General features: G+C 40.9%; 1 protein-coding gene across 1 annotated transcript in view; it reads right to left on the bottom strand.

Annotated features, from left to right (window-relative positions):
• Positions 1-22,158, bottom strand: part of LOC140387636 (calcium-dependent secretion activator 1-like) — a 591,860-nt gene that overhangs the window by 181,798 nt on the left and 387,904 nt on the right. The window contains exons 13-14 of the mRNA XM_072470831.1: positions 20,572-20,640; positions 19,715-19,732 (exon numbers count right to left, since the gene is read on the bottom strand). Of these exons, the coding sequence (XP_072326932.1) occupies positions 19,715-19,732; positions 20,572-20,640 (87 nt within the window). The remainder of the gene's footprint in view (positions 1-19,714; positions 19,733-20,571; positions 20,641-22,158) is intronic.

The following is a 22,158-nucleotide window of genomic DNA, read 5'->3' as shown; positions in this document are numbered from 1 at the left end:
CCAGCAAAGCTGGAAAAGAGGAAGGAACTACAGGTGAGCTTTGACCGACTATCTACCAGGAAGGCGGTGCGCCAACTGAGACGAGCAAGGGCTGCAGTTTACGAACATGGAGATAAGGTCTGTTAGCAGGTCAGCTCCGGAGGGAAGCAGCGGCAAGGGAAATTGCGCAGGTGAGGGATAGGGCAGGGAAGTTGGTGGTGGCGCCGGATCTGATTAACAAGGTTTTTGAGGAATTTTATGAGAGGTTGTACAGGTCAGAGCCACCCGGGAGATCGTGAGATGCAGGAATTTCTAGATGGGTTGGAGTTAGGGGAGGGGGACAGGGCTACATTAGAAGGAGCGATAGTGGAGCAGGAGATAAAGAATGCGATTGGGAGGATGCAGTCGGGGAAGGTGGCAGGGCCGGATGGGTTTCCGGTAGAATATTATAAAAAATTCAAGGATAAGCTGGCACGCCTGATGGTGGGGATGTTTGAAGAGGCAATAGGGAGGGGGGTGTTGCCTCAAACCTTGGGGCAGGCATCAATTTCCCTGTTGCTAAAAAGGATAAGGATCTGATGGAGTGTGGGTCGTATAGGCCCAGATCATGTCTGAATGTGGATGCAAAAGTATTGGTGAAGGTACTGGCGGGTAGGCTGGAGGAGTGCCTCCCGAAGGTGATATGTGAAGATCAGACGGGGTTCGTGAAAGGGCGGCAGCTCTTTTCAAACATTAGAAAGGTATTGAACGTCGTTATTGCACCGGCAGAGGGGAAGGAAACAGAGGTGGTTGTGGCATTGGACGCTGAGAAGGCGTTCGACCGGGTAGAATGAGAGTACTTGATGGCAGTTCTGGAGCGGTTTGGGATTGGACCAAGATTTGTGAATTGGGTAAAGCTACTATATAAGGCGCCGAGGGCGAGTGTCCGCACAAACATCAGCTCGAGATACTTTTCTCTCCACCGTGGGACTAGGCAGGGATGTCCTATGTCCCCTCTGCTGTTTGCACTCGCGATCAGGGATTCACTTTAGGTACCTGGGGGTGCAGGTTGCCCGGCAGTGGGGGGGTTCCGCAAGTACAACATTTCTAGTTTGGTGGGGAGAGTGAAAGCTGATCTGACAAGGTGGGATGGTCTCCCTCTGTCACTGGCGGGTCGGGTACAGGCGATTAAAATGAACGTGTTGCCACGATTTCTGTTTATTTTTCAATGCCTGCCGATTTTCCTGCCAAAGGCTTTTTTCAGAGAGATTGAGGGAAGGATTAGGTCGTTCATATGGGGAAGGAATGTGGCCAGAGTTAGAAAGGTGCTACTACAGAGGGGAAGGCAGGCACGGGGTTTGGGTCTTCCGAACCTGATGTATTACTACTGGGCGGCGAATGTGGAGAAGGTGCGGAGCTGGGTAAGAGGGGTTGATTCCCAGTGGGTCAGAATGGAGGAGAGTTTGTGCAGGGGGTCGGGATTGAAAGCAACAGCTGCTCCCGATAGCCTCGGGGAAGTAGTCAGGGAGTCCGGTAATAATAGCTTCATTGAGAATTTGGAGGCAGTTTCGCCAACCCTTTGTGTTGGGGGCAGGGTCAAGGGAAATGCTGATTCGGGAGAACCACAGATTTGAGACAGGGAGGTGGGATGGAAATTTTTGGAAGTGGTAGGAGAAGGGGATTAAGACGCTGAAGGATTTGTTTCTTAGGGGTCGGTTTGCAGGATTGAAGGGGCTGGAAGCGAAGTATGGGCTGGAGCAGGGGGAAGTGTTTAGATACATGCAGGTTCGAGATTTTGTCAGAAAGGAGATACAGAACTTCCTGGAGGAGCCGGCCTCCACATTGCTGGAGGAGGTGCTGACTACAGGGGGACTGGAGAAGGGGGTAGTGTCAGCGGTCTACGGAGCTATTTTGGAGGAGAAGGCACAGCTGGAAGGGATCAAAGCAAAGTGGGAGGAAGAGTTGGGAGAGGATATGGAGGAGGGGTTCTGGTGTGAGATGCTCCGGAGAGTGAATGCCTCCACCTCGTGCACGAGGTTGGGGCTAATACAACTGAAGGTGGTATACAGAGCACACCTCACGAGGGCGAGGATGAGCTGATTCTTTGAAGGAGTAGAAGATGTGTGTGAACATTGCGGGGGGCCCCCGGTAACCACGTTCATATGTTTTGGTCCTGTCCAAAGCTAGAGGATTACTGGAAGGAGGTTTTTAGGATAATTTCTAAAATGGTGCACGTGAAACTTGTCCCGGGCCCCCGGGAGGCCATATTCGGGGTGTCGGACCAGCCAGGGTTGGAAACGGGTGCGGAGGCAGGTGTTGTAGCCTTCGCCTCGTTGATCACCCAAAGGCGGATCCTGTTGGGTTGGAGAGCAACCTCTCCACCCTGTGCCCTGGCGTGGCGGGGGATCTGTTGGAATTCTTGACTCTTGAGAAGGTTAAGTTTGAACTGAGGGGAAGGATGGAGATGTTTTACAATTCATGGGCATTATTCATTATGCACTTTCAAGAACTGAATAACATCGAACATTAGTTGGGGGGGGGGGGGTGGGAGGGTTGGGGGGAAGGGGGTGGTGGGTGTTAATAGTGGCCATGGGTGATTCCTGATTCCTTGTTGTCAGTTTCCTTTATGTGAACATGCGGGCAAATGTTTTGAGTTTGGTGGGAGGATGGGATCTTTGTTATCGATATTTGGATTGACATATTTGTTACTGATTATTGTTATTGTTGGTGGGTGTAAATTTGGGAGAAAATGCGAAAAAGGAGGAGAATAAAGAAATATGTTTTTTGAAAAAATGAATGCTTGGGTGAGTTTCAAAAGGTCCAACATGACTTATTCCAGTGGGGGTGGAGGGGTGATGTATAAGCATTTTGATTGATAATTTTAAGAGGTTTTTGAAGCACGAGCTGTCTTTGATGTGGTTACTGAAATAGGTGGTTGTTTGTTTTGAAACATTGACTATTGCCAGGATTTATTTTTTGTGGCCTTTCTTCAAAGAGTTTTGTTGAGTATGGTGTTTTTGAATGAGACTTTGTTAGATTTTTTTTGAATGCCCATTTCAGGATATCCTAAGGCCTGGCCATGATAGATACTGGCTGAGTAGCTATGGGGGATACATGGGTGTGTATGAGGGAGCATAGAACATAGAACATACAGTGCAGAAGGAGGCCACTTGGCCCATCGAGTCTGCACCGAACCACTTAAACCCTCACTTCCACCCTATCCCCGTAACCCAATAACCCCTCATAACCTTTTTGGTCATTCAGGGCAATTTATCATGGCCAATCCACCTAACCTGCACGAAATAGAAGGCGCTTGGAGGTATAAGGAGACATGGGGAATGGGAATGGGCAGTTGGTGGGGGTGGTAGTGAGGGAGGGTGAGGGCCTGACATCCATCTTCAAAACTGGGCCAATGTCCCAGTAAACGGAGGTGGGCATTCTAGCTTGCCTGCCTGGCCATTTGCTCGCCTCCTTTGCCAGGCATGCCTCCGGAGGCGGAGGGCCCGACTCCATCTCCTGGCTGCCTCGAACATAAATATGGTGGGCCTGGGCCCTTTTAAAGGAGATTGGTATGTTGAGTTTCCCAACCCAACCTTTCCACTGACTCTACAGAAATCAGTTCAATGTACTCACATTAGAAGCCAATAAAGGAACATGTATGTCATCTATTGCCCTCTGAACTTCTTAAAAAATTAGCACCATAACACATTTGCGGGCCTTATTATGCTGTTTCCTAGAAGTCATTCCAAAATGGATAAACTCTTCAGCTTTGGAGAATGTGGTAGCAGGGACCTGGTGAATGCATGACTGCCGGAGTCGCTGCTTACAGCTTGGAAGGAGCCAATTGGCAGTTGTACTGACTTTGGCAGCTACTTGCAGTGTAGGTTGGCCCTGCTCCCTCTATTGAACTGCCTCATTCTCATATGTTCCTATTCTCCTCCTCATCCTTGATCAAGCATTCAGCAAAACCCTTGGAAAGCCCATACCTCTTTACACTACCTTACTATGGGTTAAAAGTTGCAGGTGACTAGAACCAGCTTAAAGTCTATTCAACTCTTGCCAGAACAAAAAATCCCCCAAAATACAGATATGGCTGAGAAACATGTAAAAGTCGTAAGGCTGCAGACTACATTAAATAGTAGAATTCCATCAGGCAAACCACTCCAGGGGGGTGACTTCACAAAGTCTTGGATATCCTAGAAAAATGACGTGAACACCAAAATTACAGTGGACAAGTGAAGGAACATTTACCCCAAGTTAATTTTATCTGTTTTTCAATTGATGACTTGGCTACTTACTTTGGATACCCTCACCAACACCAGAAGTGTGTGAGTACACTGTAGTTAATAATAATCATAATAATTACAATCGCTTATTGTCACAAATAGGCTTCAATGAAGTTACTGTGAAAAGCCCCTAGTCGCCACATTCTGGCACCTGTTCGGGGAGGCTGGTATGGGAATTGAACCCGCGCTGTGGCCTTGTTCTGCATTACAAGCCAGCTATTTAGCCCAGTGTGCTAAACCAGCCCCAGGCACTTTGGAGGCATAGCATTGAACAAAACAGACCATGATGTCTTCTAATATCCCATTATTTCTATCTTACTTGTGTATGTGTGGGCTGCTGAAGGGGTGGTGAAGAAAATGGCTCATCACCTGAACTGGAAATCATAATGGATGGAAAACAGAGCAGACACTCAGCAGGACTATGTTCCACCCCAATATCTGGATCTGGTAATTAAGATGCATCAGAAAATATACTTTGAATTTATGAGGTTTTCTTCACCATTACTAAAAGTCTTTACTGAGCTAGCTTGATTATCATTTTTGGTGCTAGTTGTAGGATTGTATTGATGTCATTTGTGTCCAAAGTCCCTCTGATCTGTATCACTATGGGCATCTGTGTTGGTGTCTGCTTCAGGTTGGTGATCAGCTGTATATTTGGCTATTTTTGGCAGTTAACTACCCTTGCTACTTTGGAAAGTAGATGGGGCATAATTAATATATTAATACAGGCGCATTTAAGTACTTCATCAACATTGTTTGCACAATCATGCTCTTTGTAAAATTTTGATAATTATATTAATGTTTAGGGGTTTCTGTTGGTCTATAAGATCTTTGGATTCTATTCTTTAACGTCATTTTAAATTAAATGGTTCCATTTGATTTTCTGCTAGGGAGACAATGGGTGGTCAAGGCAGTAAGGATACTTTACACTTAATTGTTTTACGACTTTAGGTTGGTGAGAGTCTTGAGTTACTGCAGCTGAATGCTGTCTTAATTGCCCACAATACAGTTAGGTGATTTATGTTATCAATGTTGAAGGACTGGCTAAAAGTATTTTGAACTTTGGATGGTTTTATCTTTAAACAAAAGCCATGCATTGATTTAATTGATTAACCATATTTGTAAGATAGAACATCTATATTGGAGGGAAGCTTTTCCTTCTATTATATGATAGGAACCATTTTTAACATTTGTTCTTTCTGTTTTAATACCTGTAGGGCTTGCGTTAAAATATGTTGAAGGAGATATGACTTTGCAACTGTTCTGTACCAATAGGAAATGTATACTTTGTTTGCAATTGAATGCAAACTCTGGAGGGCCTAGGAAACAGTTGTCTTTAATCCATTTGTCTCTACTTAAAGAGCTGGGGTGACGCGAGAGGACTTGTACCCCCTGCCAATGGCAGAGGTGAATTTGGACTGTTTCCAAATAAAGGATCCCGTATTAATGAGAAGTGGGGATAAAAGTTGGAAGATTGGAATTCTTGTTGGCACGGTCTGTCACCAGGGTCTTATAGCTTAAGGGGTGCCACTCCTGCTCTTCATGTCAGACAATGGCATGTATAGAAGAATTTACAGTTTGACACACTCAACCTGATTAATAGCGCTATGAACGCATCTTCCTTGAAAATCAGGTCCTGGGGTTGGACTCGAACCCAGGGCTTATGGCTCAGAAGCAGGGATGCTACCTTCTGTGCCACAAGACCTCCAAGTCACATATTAGCAAGGTCTTTAGTCTTCACCTGTAATTGGGCACCTAATTTTCTGTCAATTGCATATTGGTAAATTGCAGACAATATGAGCAAGGTTTTTCAAATTTGCTGGTGCTGGATGAAATCTATACCTTGCTATAGGTGGATAACAAATCTACTCCATTGTAAAAATCACAGAAAATCTGAGCTAGGCAAGGGTGCCATACAATCCTGTCTTCCTTCTAAGTGTGGCTGGATGAGCCCTTGCTGTAATTATCTTTGTGATGTTATCCATGAACCATTTTCCATCACTATTCCATATTGCACATGTGCATTCTTCGACTTCTCAAAATTTCTAGTTCACAAGTGGCTCAATAGTTGCATCCAAAGCATAAAAAGATCTTTACCACAAATGTGTCATTTTAAGTTTCTGCTTTTTCATTGCCTTTATAAATCTGCACACCTTACACTTCGCTCTAAGCAATGTGACACCTTGTCAGTTTTATTTGTGGTTCATTTAGTAGTTTGGACAACATGCTTTTTCTTTCATTTCTCCAAACTGGAGAATGTCAAGACCCATATCAGTGATCAATACCTGATTTTATTTACGTGTTACATGATGCAAAGCAAGGTTGTTATTAATTTCATTATACAGGACCTAAGCAGATGAGACCAATGATGGTTGGTCCAAAGGCTTTATTTAACAAGAAACAAGATGTTAATTGTTATTTGAAGCAGTAGATTTTTGGAAGAAGCGTAATTTCTTTTCGATTAGAACAAAAATTAATATTGAGCCAATGCAGAAGGAGTTCAGGGGAAACAAAGCTTGCTCAAAGAGGGATGTTTAAGTAGTGCCTACGGGGGAGAGAGAGGTGGAGAAAAAGAGAGGTTTAGGAAGGAAATTCCAGAACTTAGGATGTGCAGCTGAAGGCACATCTGCCAAGGGATGAAGGCGGCTGCCCATGATAAGTAAAGACAATATAAGAATCTGTATCTGAGCTGCAGGATCCTAACACTTTCCATAAGATATTGTAAAATCATTGTTAAGTTTTAAAATCATCGGAAGTGTTAAGTTTCTAAACTTTAGAAGCTTTCTTCAAGAGACAGGACTGCTTCTCCAGTTATCTACAGTGAACAACTTTACAATTAAGTAACTTTTTTTTCTTTCACAGGATGTAGGTATTCCAGCTAGGCCAGCATTTATGCCCATCTCTAATTTTTCTCGAGAAGGTGGTGCTGAGCAGCCAGCTTGAACCTCTGCAGCCCATGTGGTGCAGGTATGCCCACGGTGCTTTTAGGGAGGGAGGTCCAGGATTTTGACCCAGCGACACTGAAGGAACGGCGATATATTTTCACATTCAGCATGGTGAGTGGCTTGGAGGGAATCTTTCAAGTGATGATGTTCCCAAGTGTTTGCAGCGTTCATCCTCTGAGGTGGTAGAGGCTGCAGGTTTGGGAGGTGCTGCCGAAGGAACCTTGATGAGTTGTTGCAGTACATTTTGTAGATGGGACACACTGCTGCCACTGTGGTGGAGGGAGTGGACGATGAAGGGGGATGAAGTGCAAATCAAGCAGGCGGCTTTGTCATGGATGCTGTTGAGCTTCTTGAGTGTTATTGAAGCTGCACTCATCCAGGTAAGTGGAGAGCATTCTATCAAACTCCTGACTTGTGCCTTGTAGCTGGTGGACAGGCTTTGGAAAGTCAGGAGGTGAGTTAATTGCCACAGAATTCCTACCCTCTGGCCTGCAACTATACCCACAGATTTATGTGACTGCTTCAGTACCTGAAGATCCTGAATGGTGCTGAACATTATGAAAACATCAGCAAACATCCCCACTTCTGACCTTTTGATGGAGGAAAGGCCATTGATGAAGCAACTAAAGATTGTTGGGCCCAGACACTACTCTGAGGACTGACCTCCAATCACCACAACCGTCTTTCTTTGTGTCAGGTATGACTCCAACTAGTGGAGCATTTTCATCCTGATTCCCACGGGCTCCAGTTTTGCTAGGACTCCTTGATCCCACACTTGGTCAACTGCTGCCTTGATGTCTAGGGCAGTCACTCTCATTTTATTTCTGGAGTGTAGCACTTTGTCCATGTTTGGACTAAGGCTGGAATGCAGTCAGGAACTGAGAGGCCCTGGAGTTCTCCAATTTGAGCGTCCGTGAGCAGGTTATTGCTGAGCAAATACAATAAAATATCTCAGTACAAAAGCTGCTCATGAAATGTCCTGTACAACAAATTACTTCAATATTTTAAACTATGCATTGATCAAAATACCTGATTTAACATCTTTAGAGATAAATTGAATTGTTCACATGCACTGCTAAAAACCACCAAGGTTAAGCCCCTCGCCTTATTCTCTATCATTGTAACATAACATCTGAGCCTCTGAGGAAACAGAAGAATAGGAATAATGTTTACAAATGGTTTCTTATAATAACTGCAACATTTCCAAAATCAAAAATTATACATCCTTCTAATTTCTATTGGTCTCTATTAAGGTTTGGGGTAGATTAAATTAGGGATTAATGGCAACTCCACTGTGGTTGCAAGAGTAAATTCTGATAGATGATTCATAGAAATCCAGACCAGAAGGTCATCCTTTCTTTAATTCACTGTGACGATGTTGATTAAATTGATAATCTGTATGTTAAGCAATCCCAATACAATATTCCATGGGTTCTTATAGGATGAAATATCATCACAATGAACCAGGTATGGCGGTAGTTACTGGATTTTTGATACCAACACAAACGTATTTTGACTACAGCTTTACAATAATGCTCCTGTGTGGAACCTTGGGACAGTTTACTGGCTTAAATGCACTGTATAAATGCAAGCTGTAGCTGTTGATTTGAACATTGTTTGAGGATACTTCCTTTATTTCTAACTTCTACAGAGAAGTATTTGGACTTGTAACAGCAGCTTGGACTATTTTTCCCTTGGACCTGACAGAATTTTGCTTCTATCTTTCACCATAGTAGCCAAAATTATATGTTTATCATCATGGCATTCTCAAGTTAACAATGACAGACAAAAATATATTTTAAAGGAATTTGATATTAAAGACATCGTCCCCAACCTGTCCTCTATCTATTTAAATTTTGCTGTATTTACAAGTGTGATTTTGGCCATATTTGTACTGTTTCTGACTTAATGGCAATGAAAATATATAGCCATGACATGCTGATTGGTGCCAACCTCTGCCTATGATCCCACAAAGATATTTGGGGTTGGGAAGAAGTCACCCTAATTAATATGGGCAATCTGGGACACCTGCAGGAGGGGCTGGGAGTTGGGACAAGGGATATTTGTCATCTGTTAGCCTGCTAATGTCACTAACCATCTGACTATCCTCATGGATCCATGTAGGTTAATGTAAAAATTAAAGATAGTATCAAACTTAAAGTAAAAGGTTATAATTGTGCAAAGAAAGCGTGCACGTCAGAAGATTGGACAGAATTTAAAAACAGCCAAGCATGACCAGAACTTTAATAAGGGGGGAAATTAGAGTACAAGTGAAAGCTGGCTAGGAATATAAAGACAGATAGTCAGAGTTTCTATCAATATTTAACAAAGAAAAGAGTTAAGCTTTGGTCCTATATTAAATGAGTCTGGGGGGTTAATAATGGACAAAGAGATGGCAGATGAATTGAACAGGTTTTTTGCATCGGTCTTCATTATAGAGGATACAGGTAACATTCCAGAAATAGCTATCAGTCAAGAATTGGGAGAAAGGAACACAAGAAAATTTAAATCACCAGGGAAGAGGTACTTAGCAAATTGTTGGAACTGCAGGTTGACAAGTCCCCAGGTGCTGATGGATTTAATCTTTGGGTGTTAAAAGAAATGGCTAATGAGATAATTGATGCATTGGTTTTAATTTTCCAAAATACACTAGATTTAGGGAAGAGTCAGGAACAGTTCCATTAGATTGGAAAATAGGAAATGTAACTCCTTTATTTAAAAAGGGGGGAAGATGGAAAGTGGGAAACTATAAGCTAGTTAGCTTAACGTCTGTCCTAAGTAAAATGTTAGAAGATAGAATCATAGAATCTACAGTACAGAAGGATGCTATTCGACCCATTGAGTCTGCACTGTCCCTTGGAAAGAGCACTCTACTTAAGCCCACCCTATCCCTGTAACCCAGTAATCCCACCTAACCTTTTGGACACTAAGGGGCAATTTAGCATGGCCAATCCACCTGACCTGCACAATCTTTGGACTGTGGAAGGAAACCAGAGCACTCGGCAGAAACCTACACAGACACGGGGAGAAAGTGCAAACTCCACACAGACAGTGACCCAATTGAACCTGGGATCCTGGAGCTGTGAGGCAGCAGTGCGAACCACTGTGCCACCGTGCCGCCCTATTAAAGATTTCAAAACAGGGCACACAGGTAAATTCAAGATAAACAGCCAGAGTCAACGTGGTTTTATGTAAGGGAAATCATGTTTAATCAATTTATTGGAGTTCTTTGAAGAAGTAACAGGGGATAAAGGGGAACCAGAAGCTGTACTATGGATTTTCAGAAGGTATTTGATACAGGGCAGGCATAAATGGGCCATACTCTTACTGGCAGGACATGACAAGTGGTGTGCCACAGGGATCAATTCTGGAGCCTCAACTTTTTACACTTTATATAAATGATTTGGGTTAAGGGACAGAATGTGCGGCTGTTAAATTTGCTGATGATACAAAGATAGGTAGGAAAGTAAATTGTAAAGAGGACATAAGGAAGCTACAAAAGGATATAGATAGGTTAGGTGAACAGGCAAAGGTCTGGCAAATGGAGAAAACATGGAAAAATGTGAGGGTGTCCATTTCGGCAGGACAAGTTTTTTATCTACATGGTGAGAGATTGCAGAACTCTGAGGTGGAGTCGTATCTGGGTGTCCCAGTGCATAAAGTGCAAAGGTTAGTATACAGGTGCAGCAGGTATTTAGCGAAACTAATAGAATGTTATCAAACTCAATTTCCCTGGCAATAAAGAAGAGTAGGGAGGTTGTGCTCCAGTTATACAGGGCATTAGGGAGCCCACATCAGGAGTACTCTGAATAGTATTTATCCCCTCATTTAAAGAAAGATGTAAAAGCATCAGAAACAATTCAGAGAAGGTTTATTAGACTACAACCTGAAATGGACGACATGTCTTATGAGGAAAGGCTGGACAGGCTAGGCTTGTACCTATTGCAGTTTAGAAGAGTAAGAAGGTGACTTGATCAAAATATATAAAATCCTGAGGGGACTTGACAGGGTAGATTTGGAGAGGATGTTTTCTCTTGTGGGAGAATCTAGAATGAGGGGCCACTGTTTCAAGCCAAGGGGTCGCCCATTTAAGACATAGATGAGGGTTGTGAGACTTTGGAATTCTCTTCCTCAAAAGGTGGTTGAGGTCAAGCCTTTGAATATCTTTAAGGCAGAAGTAGATAGATTCTCGATAAACAAAGGGGTGAAAATCTATTGGGGGCAGGCAGGGATGTGAAGTTGAGGTTAAAATTAGATCAGCCATGATCTTATTGAATGGGGAAGCAGGCTCAAGAGGTCGAGTGGTCTACTCCTGCTCCTAATTCATGTGTTCTAATGTCCCGCTTTAAAAGGGGCGTGAAAAGATTACTTTGATTGGTACCAAGGTCTGGACTCCAGGTGAACCCACCTTAGACCACTGAAGCTCTTCTTGTGTCTCTGAGCCAACCTACATGCTGAGTCCAAGTCTGAAGGTCTGCACCAACAGTCCCCAATGAAACATAGCAGCCTGAACTGATGTTAGGCACATCTGGGTCTTGAGTCCTCCTCTTCTACTGAACTTATGGGCCAGAGTTTAGAGAACCCCAAAGTGTATCATGGAGTTAACCTGACCCACAACTTTTAATAGATTGTGGTATGGGGAGCACACGGCTCACTCTACAGGTGTGGTAGAGCAGAAATGGAAAAGTATTTTCTAAAGCAAAACAATGTTTATTCTATGAACTCAAGATCACCTTTTTAAAACATACAGTGAACATCTTAGCAACCATTAATTCAAATACAACCCCCAAAGAATACAACACTAAGTAATGCTTACTAACGTCCTAAACAACATCCAGAAGACAACAGAAACACCTTTTAAGAGAAGCACATCAGGTTTACATTCACTACTGAAAACATTTATAATTCTGAATTCACCAAATGATCAAGAGATAGTCTTTTCATGGCAGAGAGATCAACAGTACACCTGCTCTGTCTGGCTTCAGCTCCAACCATGAAAACGAAGCTAAAGCACACCCTGCAGCAAACAGCCTAAAACGAAAGTAAAAAGCCGACAGACAGCCCAGCTCCAAGCACTCTCTGACATCACTGCAGTAGTTAACACCCATTTCTTAAAGGTACTCTCACTACAGATATTTATATACATACCCATTTATAAACACCCATTTCTTAAAAGTACTCTCACATGACACCTCCCTCCAAGAAAAAAAAACCCCATCAACTTCAAGATGGTTTCATTTTTCACCTTTTCATTATCCTTTAAGAAATGAACACAGTAAATATACTTTTTTCTTTCAAAAAAAAACACACGCAAACAGGTACAGTAATATAATCCATTTTTGTTCTTCTTCCTCCAACTGAAATCCTTCCTGATTGACAGTCTCTTTGAACAAGAAGGACTCTGCACGACCCGTCCATTTCTCTACTCCTCGGCATTTCTCTTTAAAGTCAGATACTTTAATTCAATGTGATCGCAGAGTCCCTTGTAATTCTCCAACCCAGGAGCATTGGTTATCACAGCTTTTAGGCCATCAAATGCCTGTTGAAAGTCCGCTGTCCACTGACATTTTGGACGTTTCTTTAGCAAGTCCATCAGTGGAGCAATCACGCTACAAAACGTTTGCACAAATGTTCGATCAAATCCACTCATGCCAAGAAATTGCATTATTTCGCTTTTTCTTGAGGGTACCTGAAACTCCCCAATAACATTTGTTTTCACATCCCGTGGGACCATTCGACTCTGTCCGATTGTATGGCAAGGAAAGTGACTTGGGTCTTTCCAAATTCACTTTTGGCTAGGTTTATCACCAAACCCGCCTCCTGAAGTCGATCGAAATACTCCATCAGATGTTTGAAATGTTCTGTCCATGTCTGGCTGAAAATTAGCAGATGTATACCGCACAATTGGGTAATCCTGAAACGACTTTGTTAGTTAACCGTTGAAATGTGGCTGCTGCGTTTTTCATGCCAAATAGCATAACTTTGAATTGGTATATACCATCTGGAGTCACAAAAGCTGAAATCTCCTTCGCCCTTTCGGATAAAGGCACCTGCCAGTAACCTTTAAGTAAATCCAGTTTGTAAATAAAAGCTGACTGTCCCACTTTCTCGATGCAATCCTTCAAACGTGGGATAGGATAAGAGTCCATTCTTGTAACTGCATTCATCTTTCTATAGTCCACACACAACCGTTGGGTACTGTCTGGTTTTGGTACCATCACTATGGGTGAGCTCCATTGGCTGCAACCTACTTCAATTATGCCATTTTTAAGCATATTCTCAATCTCTTTGTTAACCTGTGCCAATTTTAAAGGGTTAAGTCTATATGGATGTTGTTTGATTGGAACAGCATTTCCCACATCAACATCATGTATAGCCATTTTAGTATTTCCCAATTTATCTCCACAAACTTGCCCACGTGATAGCAATAACTCTTTCAGGTCAGTTTATTTTTCCTCTGGAAGGTAACTCAACAATTTGTCCCAATTTTTAAGAACATTCTTGTTTTCCAATTTAATTTGAGGTATGTCAAATTCACAGTCATCTGGATTTGGTTTGTTGCTTTGAGTTAGAATCATTAAAACCTCCTTTTTCTCTCCTTCCCTTTCAAAGTACCTTTTAAGCATATTCACATGACACACTCGGTGAGTCTTCCTTCTATCTGGTGTTTTTACCACCTAATTCACCTCACTTAATTTCCTTTCAATCTGATATGGTCCACAAAACCTAGCTTTTAAACCTACCACTGGTAACAATACTAAAACTTTATCTCCACTGGCAAAACTACGAACTTTGGATTTCTTGTCCACTATCCGTTTCATCACATTTTGTGCAACCTTCAAATGTTGTCTAGCCAATTCACCTGCTCTATGTAATTGTTCCCTAAAATTTGACACGTAATCTAATAATGTAATTTCTGATTTCTCACTCACCAATTTTTCCTTAATCAATTTAAGTGGCCCTCTTACCTCATGACCAAAAATTATTTCAAAAGGACTGAATTTGGTTGACTCATTTGATGCATCCCTAATTGCAAACAGTACGAATGGAATTCCTTTATCCTAATCCTCTGGATAATCTTGACAATAAGCCCTCAACATTGTCTTTAATGTCTGATGCCACCTTTCTAACACTCCCTGTGATTCTGGATGGTACGTAGTTGATTTAAATTGTTTTATTCCTAAGCTATCCATAACTTCTTTGAATAACCTGGTGGTAAAATTTGATCCTTGATCAGATTGTATTTCTGTGGGTAGTCCATATCTAGTAAAGAATTTAAGTAACTCCTCCACAATCTTTTTAGCTGTAATATAACGTATTGGAATAGCCTCTGGAAACCTAGTAGAAACATCCATTATCGTCAAAAGATATTGATTCCCACTTTAAGTTTTCAGAAGCGGGCCTGCGCAATCAATTAGGACCCTTGTAAAAGGTTCCTCAAATGCTGGAATGGGTATTAAGAGCGCTGGTTTTATCACTGCTTGAGGTTTCCCTATCACTTGACATGTGTGACATGATTGACAAAATTTAACTACATCTTTATGTAGTCCAGGCCAATAAAAATGTTTCTGGATTTTAGCTTGAGTGTTCCTTATTCCCAAATGACCTCCCACTGGTACCTCATGTGCAACTCGCAACAACTCCTTTCTATACCCTACCGGCAAGACTACTTGATGAACTTCTGCCCACTTTTCATCCGCCTGCATATGTAAAGGTCTCCATTTTCTTATGAAGACAAAATTTTTACGGTAATAACACTCTGGTATACACTCAGATTCCTCTTCCGTATATGTTTTCTGATACATCCGTTTTATTTCTATATCTTTCTGTTGTAACTCCGCCAATTTTCCTGAACTAAAACTATCCGCCTCATCCTCCACCTGTTCTTGTTCTTTTACAACCATCTGATGAAAAAATTGTTTCTGATAATTGCACTTCAACTTCATCTTCACTCGTTGATTTCTCCTCTTGTCTGAACCTGTGACTTTGCGACCTTGTTACCACACAATCTGGAAAAATCCCAGGATATTCATCCTTCAACACTTCAGTTGTCTGATTTTCCACTGGCTTATCAACCACAGTAGGCATCACTCCTACCTGCGATCCAGCTATATCATTATCCAAGATAAACTGTATTCCTGGACAAGATAGTTTCTCTATTACTCCTACTACCACTTCACCACTCTTCATTGCACTTTCCAACCTTACCTTATATAATGGAACACTACTCCTCTCAACCTGAATTCCACATATTACCACCTATTCTGGCAACATTCTTCCCAAACTACATAATTCTTCATCTCTTACCATTAAAGATTGACTAGCTCATGTATCTCTTAAAATTGTGACTTCTTTACCTGCTCCTCCTGATACACATGAGTAAACTTTACCCACACAGGTACATTCTTTAAAGAGATCTGGCACCTTCTTATCAATCACCTCTGGATCAGGTTGTACGTTCTTTTGCACCTCCGTCGCTTCACTTGGGCTTTCCTTTACCATTTTACCAAACCCCACTGTCTTATCCCAGTGCTTTTCTTCAACCGCCAACACTGTGACTTTACATGGCCTAGTTTATTGCAGTGAAAACATTTGAAACTTTTCATTTCTTTTCCACCCTCCTGGATTTCTTTTTTAATGTGAGGTGCATTCTCCTTATTGTCTCCCATCAGATCACCTTTACCTTTACCACTTGAGTACTTCTCATGTCCCCAGTTTCTATCCCTCACAGGCTGAAACTGATGTTGGAAACCAAGCTTTGATTTATGAACTAATTCATAATCATCTGCCATTTCTGCTGCTAACCTTGCAGTTTTAACCCTCTGCTCTTCCACATAAGTTCTCACTACATCAGGAATTGAATTTTAAAACTCCTCCAAAAGTATAATTTCTCTGAGAGCTTCATACGTTTGGTCTAATTTCAAATCCCGTACCCACCTATCAAAATTACTCTGTTTCATCCTTTCAAACTCCATGTATGTTTGACCAAATTCTTTCCTTAAATTTCTAAACCTTTGCCTGTAAGCTTCAGGCACTAGTTCATATGCACTGAAGATGGATTTCTTCACCTCCTCATATGACCCAGATACCTCCTCCGGTAGTGATGCAAACACTTCACTAGTTCTACCTACCAGCTTTGTTTGAATCAGTAATACCCACATGTCCTGTGGCCATATCATTTGTTTAGCCACCTTTTCAAATGAAATGAAAAAGGCTTCCACCTCCTTCTCATCAAACCTTGGCAATGCTTGGACATATTTAAATACATCCCCACCAAGCCTTCGACTATGACGCTCTTTCTCACTTTCCTCATCACTATCATCTAACTATACCTTTCCCTTTACGTCTGCCAATTTTAACTGACTGTCATGTTTCATGGCCAGTTTCCAAAGTTCAAACTCCCTCTCTTTATCTCTTTCCCTGATCTTTATCTCCCTTTCTCTTTCTTTTTGTTCTGCTCGGGCTATTCTTTCTTCTCTCTCCTTTTCTTTTTCCTCTCTATCTCTTTCTCTGTCCGCTCTCTCTCTTTCTTTTTCCTCTCTTTCGTATTCAAGCTGCTTTAATTCTTTCTAATGTTCAAGTTGCTTAATTTGTAACTGAATTTTTGGCATTTCCAATGAGTCAAACTTTAAATGCTTAGCCATAATTACCTCACCTTTTCGCATTTTGTCAGGTAATGTTAACTGCAATGTTTTTGCCAAATCTAAGAGTCTGCTTTTAGTCTCTGTCCGTAAGGTACTGCGTGTGACCGTCTCCACCCCCAAAAACTTCAGAGCCCCTGAAAGAGCCATTGTTCACAACACACTCCCTACTTAAACTAAAATACCACACCTGAAAAGCACCCACAAATGCTCACCCCTCACTGTCTTTAAGTTCACTAAGCCAATCCAATAGATAGACTTTTATCCCGGACGAGCCCTCAATTTGTTGTGGGCCAGAGTTTAGAACCCACAAAGTGTATCATGGAGTTCACCTGACCTACAACTTTTATTAGATTGTGGTATGGGGAGCACACGGCCCACTCTACAGGTGTGGTACAGCAGAAATGGAAAAGTATTTTTTAAAGCAAAACAATGTTTATTCTATAAACTCAAATTAACCTTTTTAAAACATACAGTGAACATCTTAGCAACCATTAATTCAAATACAACTTCCAAAGAATACAACACTAAGTAATGCTTAATAACTTCCGAAACAACATCCAGAAGACAAAAGAAACACCTTTTAACAGAAGCACATCTGGTTTACATTCACTACTGAAAACATTTATAATTCTGAATTCACCAGATGTCTTTTCATGGCAGAGAGATCAACAGTACACCTGCTCTGTCTGGCTTCAGCTGCAACACTGAAAACAAAACTAAAACACACCCTGCAGCAAACAGCCGAAAACTAAAGTAAAAAGCTGACAGACAGCCCAGCTCCACCCACTCTGACATCACTGCTGTAGTAAACACCCATTTCTTAAAGGTACTCTCACTACAGGTATTTATATACACACCCATTTATAAACACCTATTTCTTTAAGGTACTCTCACATGACACTGGCTTATGCTGAAACTGGGACCAGGGAGTTTTGGGGCCCATCTCTCAAGGATTGGTCAAGCAACATCAAAGACTTATTATTCAATAAGGAAAGTAGGGATAAACCAGGAAATTACAGGCCAGTGAGTCTAACATCAATGGTAGGGAAATTATTGGAAAACATTCTGAGGGACAGAATTATTGTCCACTTGGAGAGACAAAGATTAAACAAGGATAGTCAGCATGGCTTTGTTAGGGGGAGATCATGTCTAACAAACCTGAGGAGGTGACTAGGTGTGTAGATGAGGGCAGTTGATATAGTCTACATAGACTTCTGGAAGGCTTTTAGCAAGGTTCTGCATGGGAGACTGATCAAGAAGGTGTGGGGCTCCTGGGTTACAGGGATAGGGTGGAGGTGTGGGCTGCTCTTTCCAAGGGCCGGTGCAGACTCGATGGTCCGAATGTCCTCCTTCTGCACTGAAAATTCTATGATTCTATAAGAAGGTAAGAGTCCATACAATCCAGGGACTAAGTGCTGGAAAATTGAATTAGAATAGATCGGCGTTTGATGCCTGGCGCAGACATGATGGGCCGAATGGTCTCCTTCTGCACTGTAAATTCCATGATTCCATAAGAAGGCAAGAGCCCATGGAATCCCAGGACTAAGTGCTGGAAAATGGAATTAGAATAGATAGGTGCTTGATGGCTGGCACAGGCACGATGGGCTGAAGGGCCTCTTTTTGTGTTTTACAATTCTATGACTCTGTGACTTACAACTGAATTTCCGCGAGTACACTCAGTGACAACTGGCTTTGTTTAATACCTACAGATGGTACAATCTGCACTTAACCCCAGATGAAAAGACAGGCTGGTGCTCTCTGGTTATTTATTATAGCCTTCATATTACAATGCTTTTGAAATGTTTTTGACTGATTGCCCTTATGTAAGGAACGTCTTAATTCCTGTCCTAAAGTATGATCTAATATTACCAGAACTTTCTAGTCTGACTGCCAATTATGCTATTGTTGAATGGTTCTTTATGAATCTGTAATGCATTGATGTCAGTTATGTACAGATTGTTTTGATCTAAAGGTAACTTGGGCATTTTAATCATCTATATCCACAATTGGTAGAAGAATTTCCTTGGCTCAGATGATACATACATACTTTACTATGATTCAGAGAAGAGGCAAAGATCCTTAAAAACTAATGTCAGTGAAATAAAACACAACTTAAACAAACCTTCTTTATAACTTTTCTTCTTGTATAGGTCAAACATTACATCGTACAGAAGTCTACCCTGAGATCTGTGCACATAAATGCATTAAATGGTGGTCTATATTTAGAATAAAATTGCAAGTTGCACTCTCTCCAGAGCTATGTTTCAGGGTATACAAGTTCATGGTGATCATGGAAGTAAAGGCAGTTTAAGTTATTTACAAAGAAATAGCAAAGGTGTGGCACTCTTCATTGCAAGAAATATTGTGTATTATTTGTATGTGCAAAATATAACTGTGTACCCAGTTTATATTTGAACTGCTCTGTCATAAAATTGATTTTAATATGTAGCCACTGGAAGATTTTGGAACAAATGTTACTGAATGATTAAGACTATCAGTAAAATGTCACATTAAAGGAGCTATAGTTGCTACTGCTATTTTGATCATTGAAACAGAATTTGATGTTCTTTAATTTTTAATTTACTTTAATTTTACCCACATAAAAAACTCTGAAGATGATGTAACTTGCAAACTAATTGAAATCCTGATTGTTTACTTCTAAAGCTATAAAGTTGTTGTTTACTAATACTATTCCATACTCTCGATAGACAGCACAAATTAACTCCTTAAGTGTGTCTCCCCCAGAGACTCATTAAATATTAATTGAGCCTGCTGAAGAGCACCTCAGAAGAAGCTAGGCTGCTCAAAATTACTTTCAAATGTTAGAAATAATCTAATGATATTGTCCTACTACATTAAGATGTAGAATACAATAGTTCACCTGGATCCTTTTGATTGTCTATATGAAAGAGAGAGCAACAAGGAGAGAAAGGGAGAAAAACAAGACAAATATGCACGATTAATGAGCAAGTGAACCAAAAGCTACACCCTAGATGTATGGTACCAATGACTTGCAAAGAGTTTGCCCAATGCCTCTAAATCCCCTCAACAGAATGGATGCTACTATAAAGGCCTTCCACGCAAAGGAAGTGCACCACACAGGTGGACAGTCAGCAATTAAGATTCTGAGATGAAGGCAAGCAATGGGCTCAAGATAGAAGTGAATCACTGAATCCTAAAATGTAAAAAAAATCAAATGATCCATCAGCAGCTTGAAATTGAGAAAAGATTAAAGTATGTAAAAAGAACATGTATGTATATGATGGCATTTGTTTAATTAGTCACAGACAAGACAGACTAAGGTTACAATATCCACACAGATCTAACAGAATGCCTTTATTAATGGTGAATCAACATCTCATTTCTCATAGCCAGGTCTGTGATACTGGCTAAATATGCGAGTCCTGGCTTTGTATAGTGTACCAATGATAAGTGCTTACAACTCAGGAATACACAGAAGCAAAGTAAAAATGCATTCAAGTCACAGACAATAACAATAACTTAAAATTTACAGATATTTTGAGTTCATCACAAACAATGGGCCATGTGTAAAAACCTGGTGTAGATCAAAAGCTGGACTTCAAACATTCGAGATCACAAACAGAAGCAACAGACAAGGAGGCTGAGGAAGGAAAAATGCAAGAGTGGGATTGGTCAGGGACTGGCTTTGAAAGGCATTAAAATCATGTCAACAGAAAGAGCGAGAGACAGCGTGGAAAGGATGTGGTAAGTACTCACGAATGGTTAAATCCATCACTTGAGAGGCCAAGCAGAAGACAGGATGCTCATACATTTCTCTGTTTTTCCCTATAAAAGAGGATTTGGGCATGCAAGAAGCTTAGGTCAGAAGTAAAGAGATCATAGGTCAGAGGAAAATTATATTAGGTCAGAAAGAATAAAAAGCTTTGGTGCTGTTTGGGGATATTCATTGGACAGTGGAAAAATATATTTGAATTTGTAAATAATTCAGGTTTAACCATTCAGCATGCTCATGAGTCACAAAAGAAGCTGTGACCATGATTTTGACAAATCTCTTCAGATTTTATAATCTGTTAATGATAAAACATAATGAATAAAGGAAAACAGAATTGTGTTGATTTAGGCTACAAGATACTAAATGCAGATGCTTTTAGTATCCACACCACTCTCAGGTATTTCTTCATAGGCATAGCTGTAAGCACTTTCCCATCTGACTGATACTTCCACTGTTAGGCCATCATTGTACTAATAAGATGCTTTTTGATTTCAATTGATTACATGGTAAGCCATATTGTCAAAAGGATACCAACGAAAGCCAATTCAGCTTTGAATAAAATCCTTGCATGTTAACAATGAAACAACAGGGAACAGAACAGACTGGCCTATTTTAAAATTTCAGGCAGTGTAGTTGAGCTATTTTCAATAAAGTACAGAATGGACTACGCCCATGGAAGAAAGCCTGGTACATGCAGTTGGTGAATGCTGGGTTGCTGAGACCACAATCCCTGCATGCTGGCCACTAAGTACTTCTACAGCCACTTTTTTAGGAATATAAAAAAGTGACTAAGTCAATAAACAAGAAAGGAGAGAAGCAGAAAAGAACAGGTAGTGCGGAATGAATTACTTCTCTGAACAAAGAGCTGGAAAAAAAAGTGTTTGGTTGCTTCATAGTATTCCCAGACCTAAAAGTCACAGTGCAAAAGAGGGTACATTAACGGAACCAGAAAGAATTGAGGCACAAAAGGGAAATAATCAAAGACTATGGGATCTACACTGGAATTGAATGCATTTTTACTTACACATACCGATCTTGTGCTCAAACTTACTAGAAATGCACTCAGCTCTGTCTAAATTTGCAGAGAACTGCAGATCTCAGCAGCTAAGTAAGAATCCAACATTTCCAAACAATAAAAAGATGTTAGTTTGTTTATATTATTCCACAACTTTATGTAACTGGCAAATCTATAAGAATATAATATTGAACCTCAACATATCAAAATAAATTAAACTTCAAAGTCTCCACCTATTTTTCAAAATTGTTGTTCCAAAAAACCTTAAGTGCCCAATTCTTAACTCAAACGTTTGTGCTATTTGCTGCCTATCTACTTGCAAGAAATGAAAACTCTCCCTTTAGTACACAGTTAACTTTGTGACCACAACCAAATGGAAGAATAATGTCACCCTACAAAATATGCAAAGCGAACAACACCTTTCTGCAGCTCTTCACGCACTTTTACTCTTTAAAAATTAGAAGTTTCCATAAAGACACAATTATGGCTGGCTGGTATAGGATGAATCATTCTACAGGTCTTAACACTAGTGATATTATAGTTTCAGTCTTATCGA

Source organism: Scyliorhinus torazame, chromosome 13, assembly GCF_047496885.1.
Source record: "Scyliorhinus torazame isolate Kashiwa2021f chromosome 13, sScyTor2.1, whole genome shotgun sequence".
In the NCBI taxonomy this organism is placed as follows: Eukaryota; Metazoa; Chordata; class Chondrichthyes; order Carcharhiniformes; family Scyliorhinidae; genus Scyliorhinus; species Scyliorhinus torazame.
This window is presented reverse-complemented; position numbering and strand designations above follow the sequence as displayed.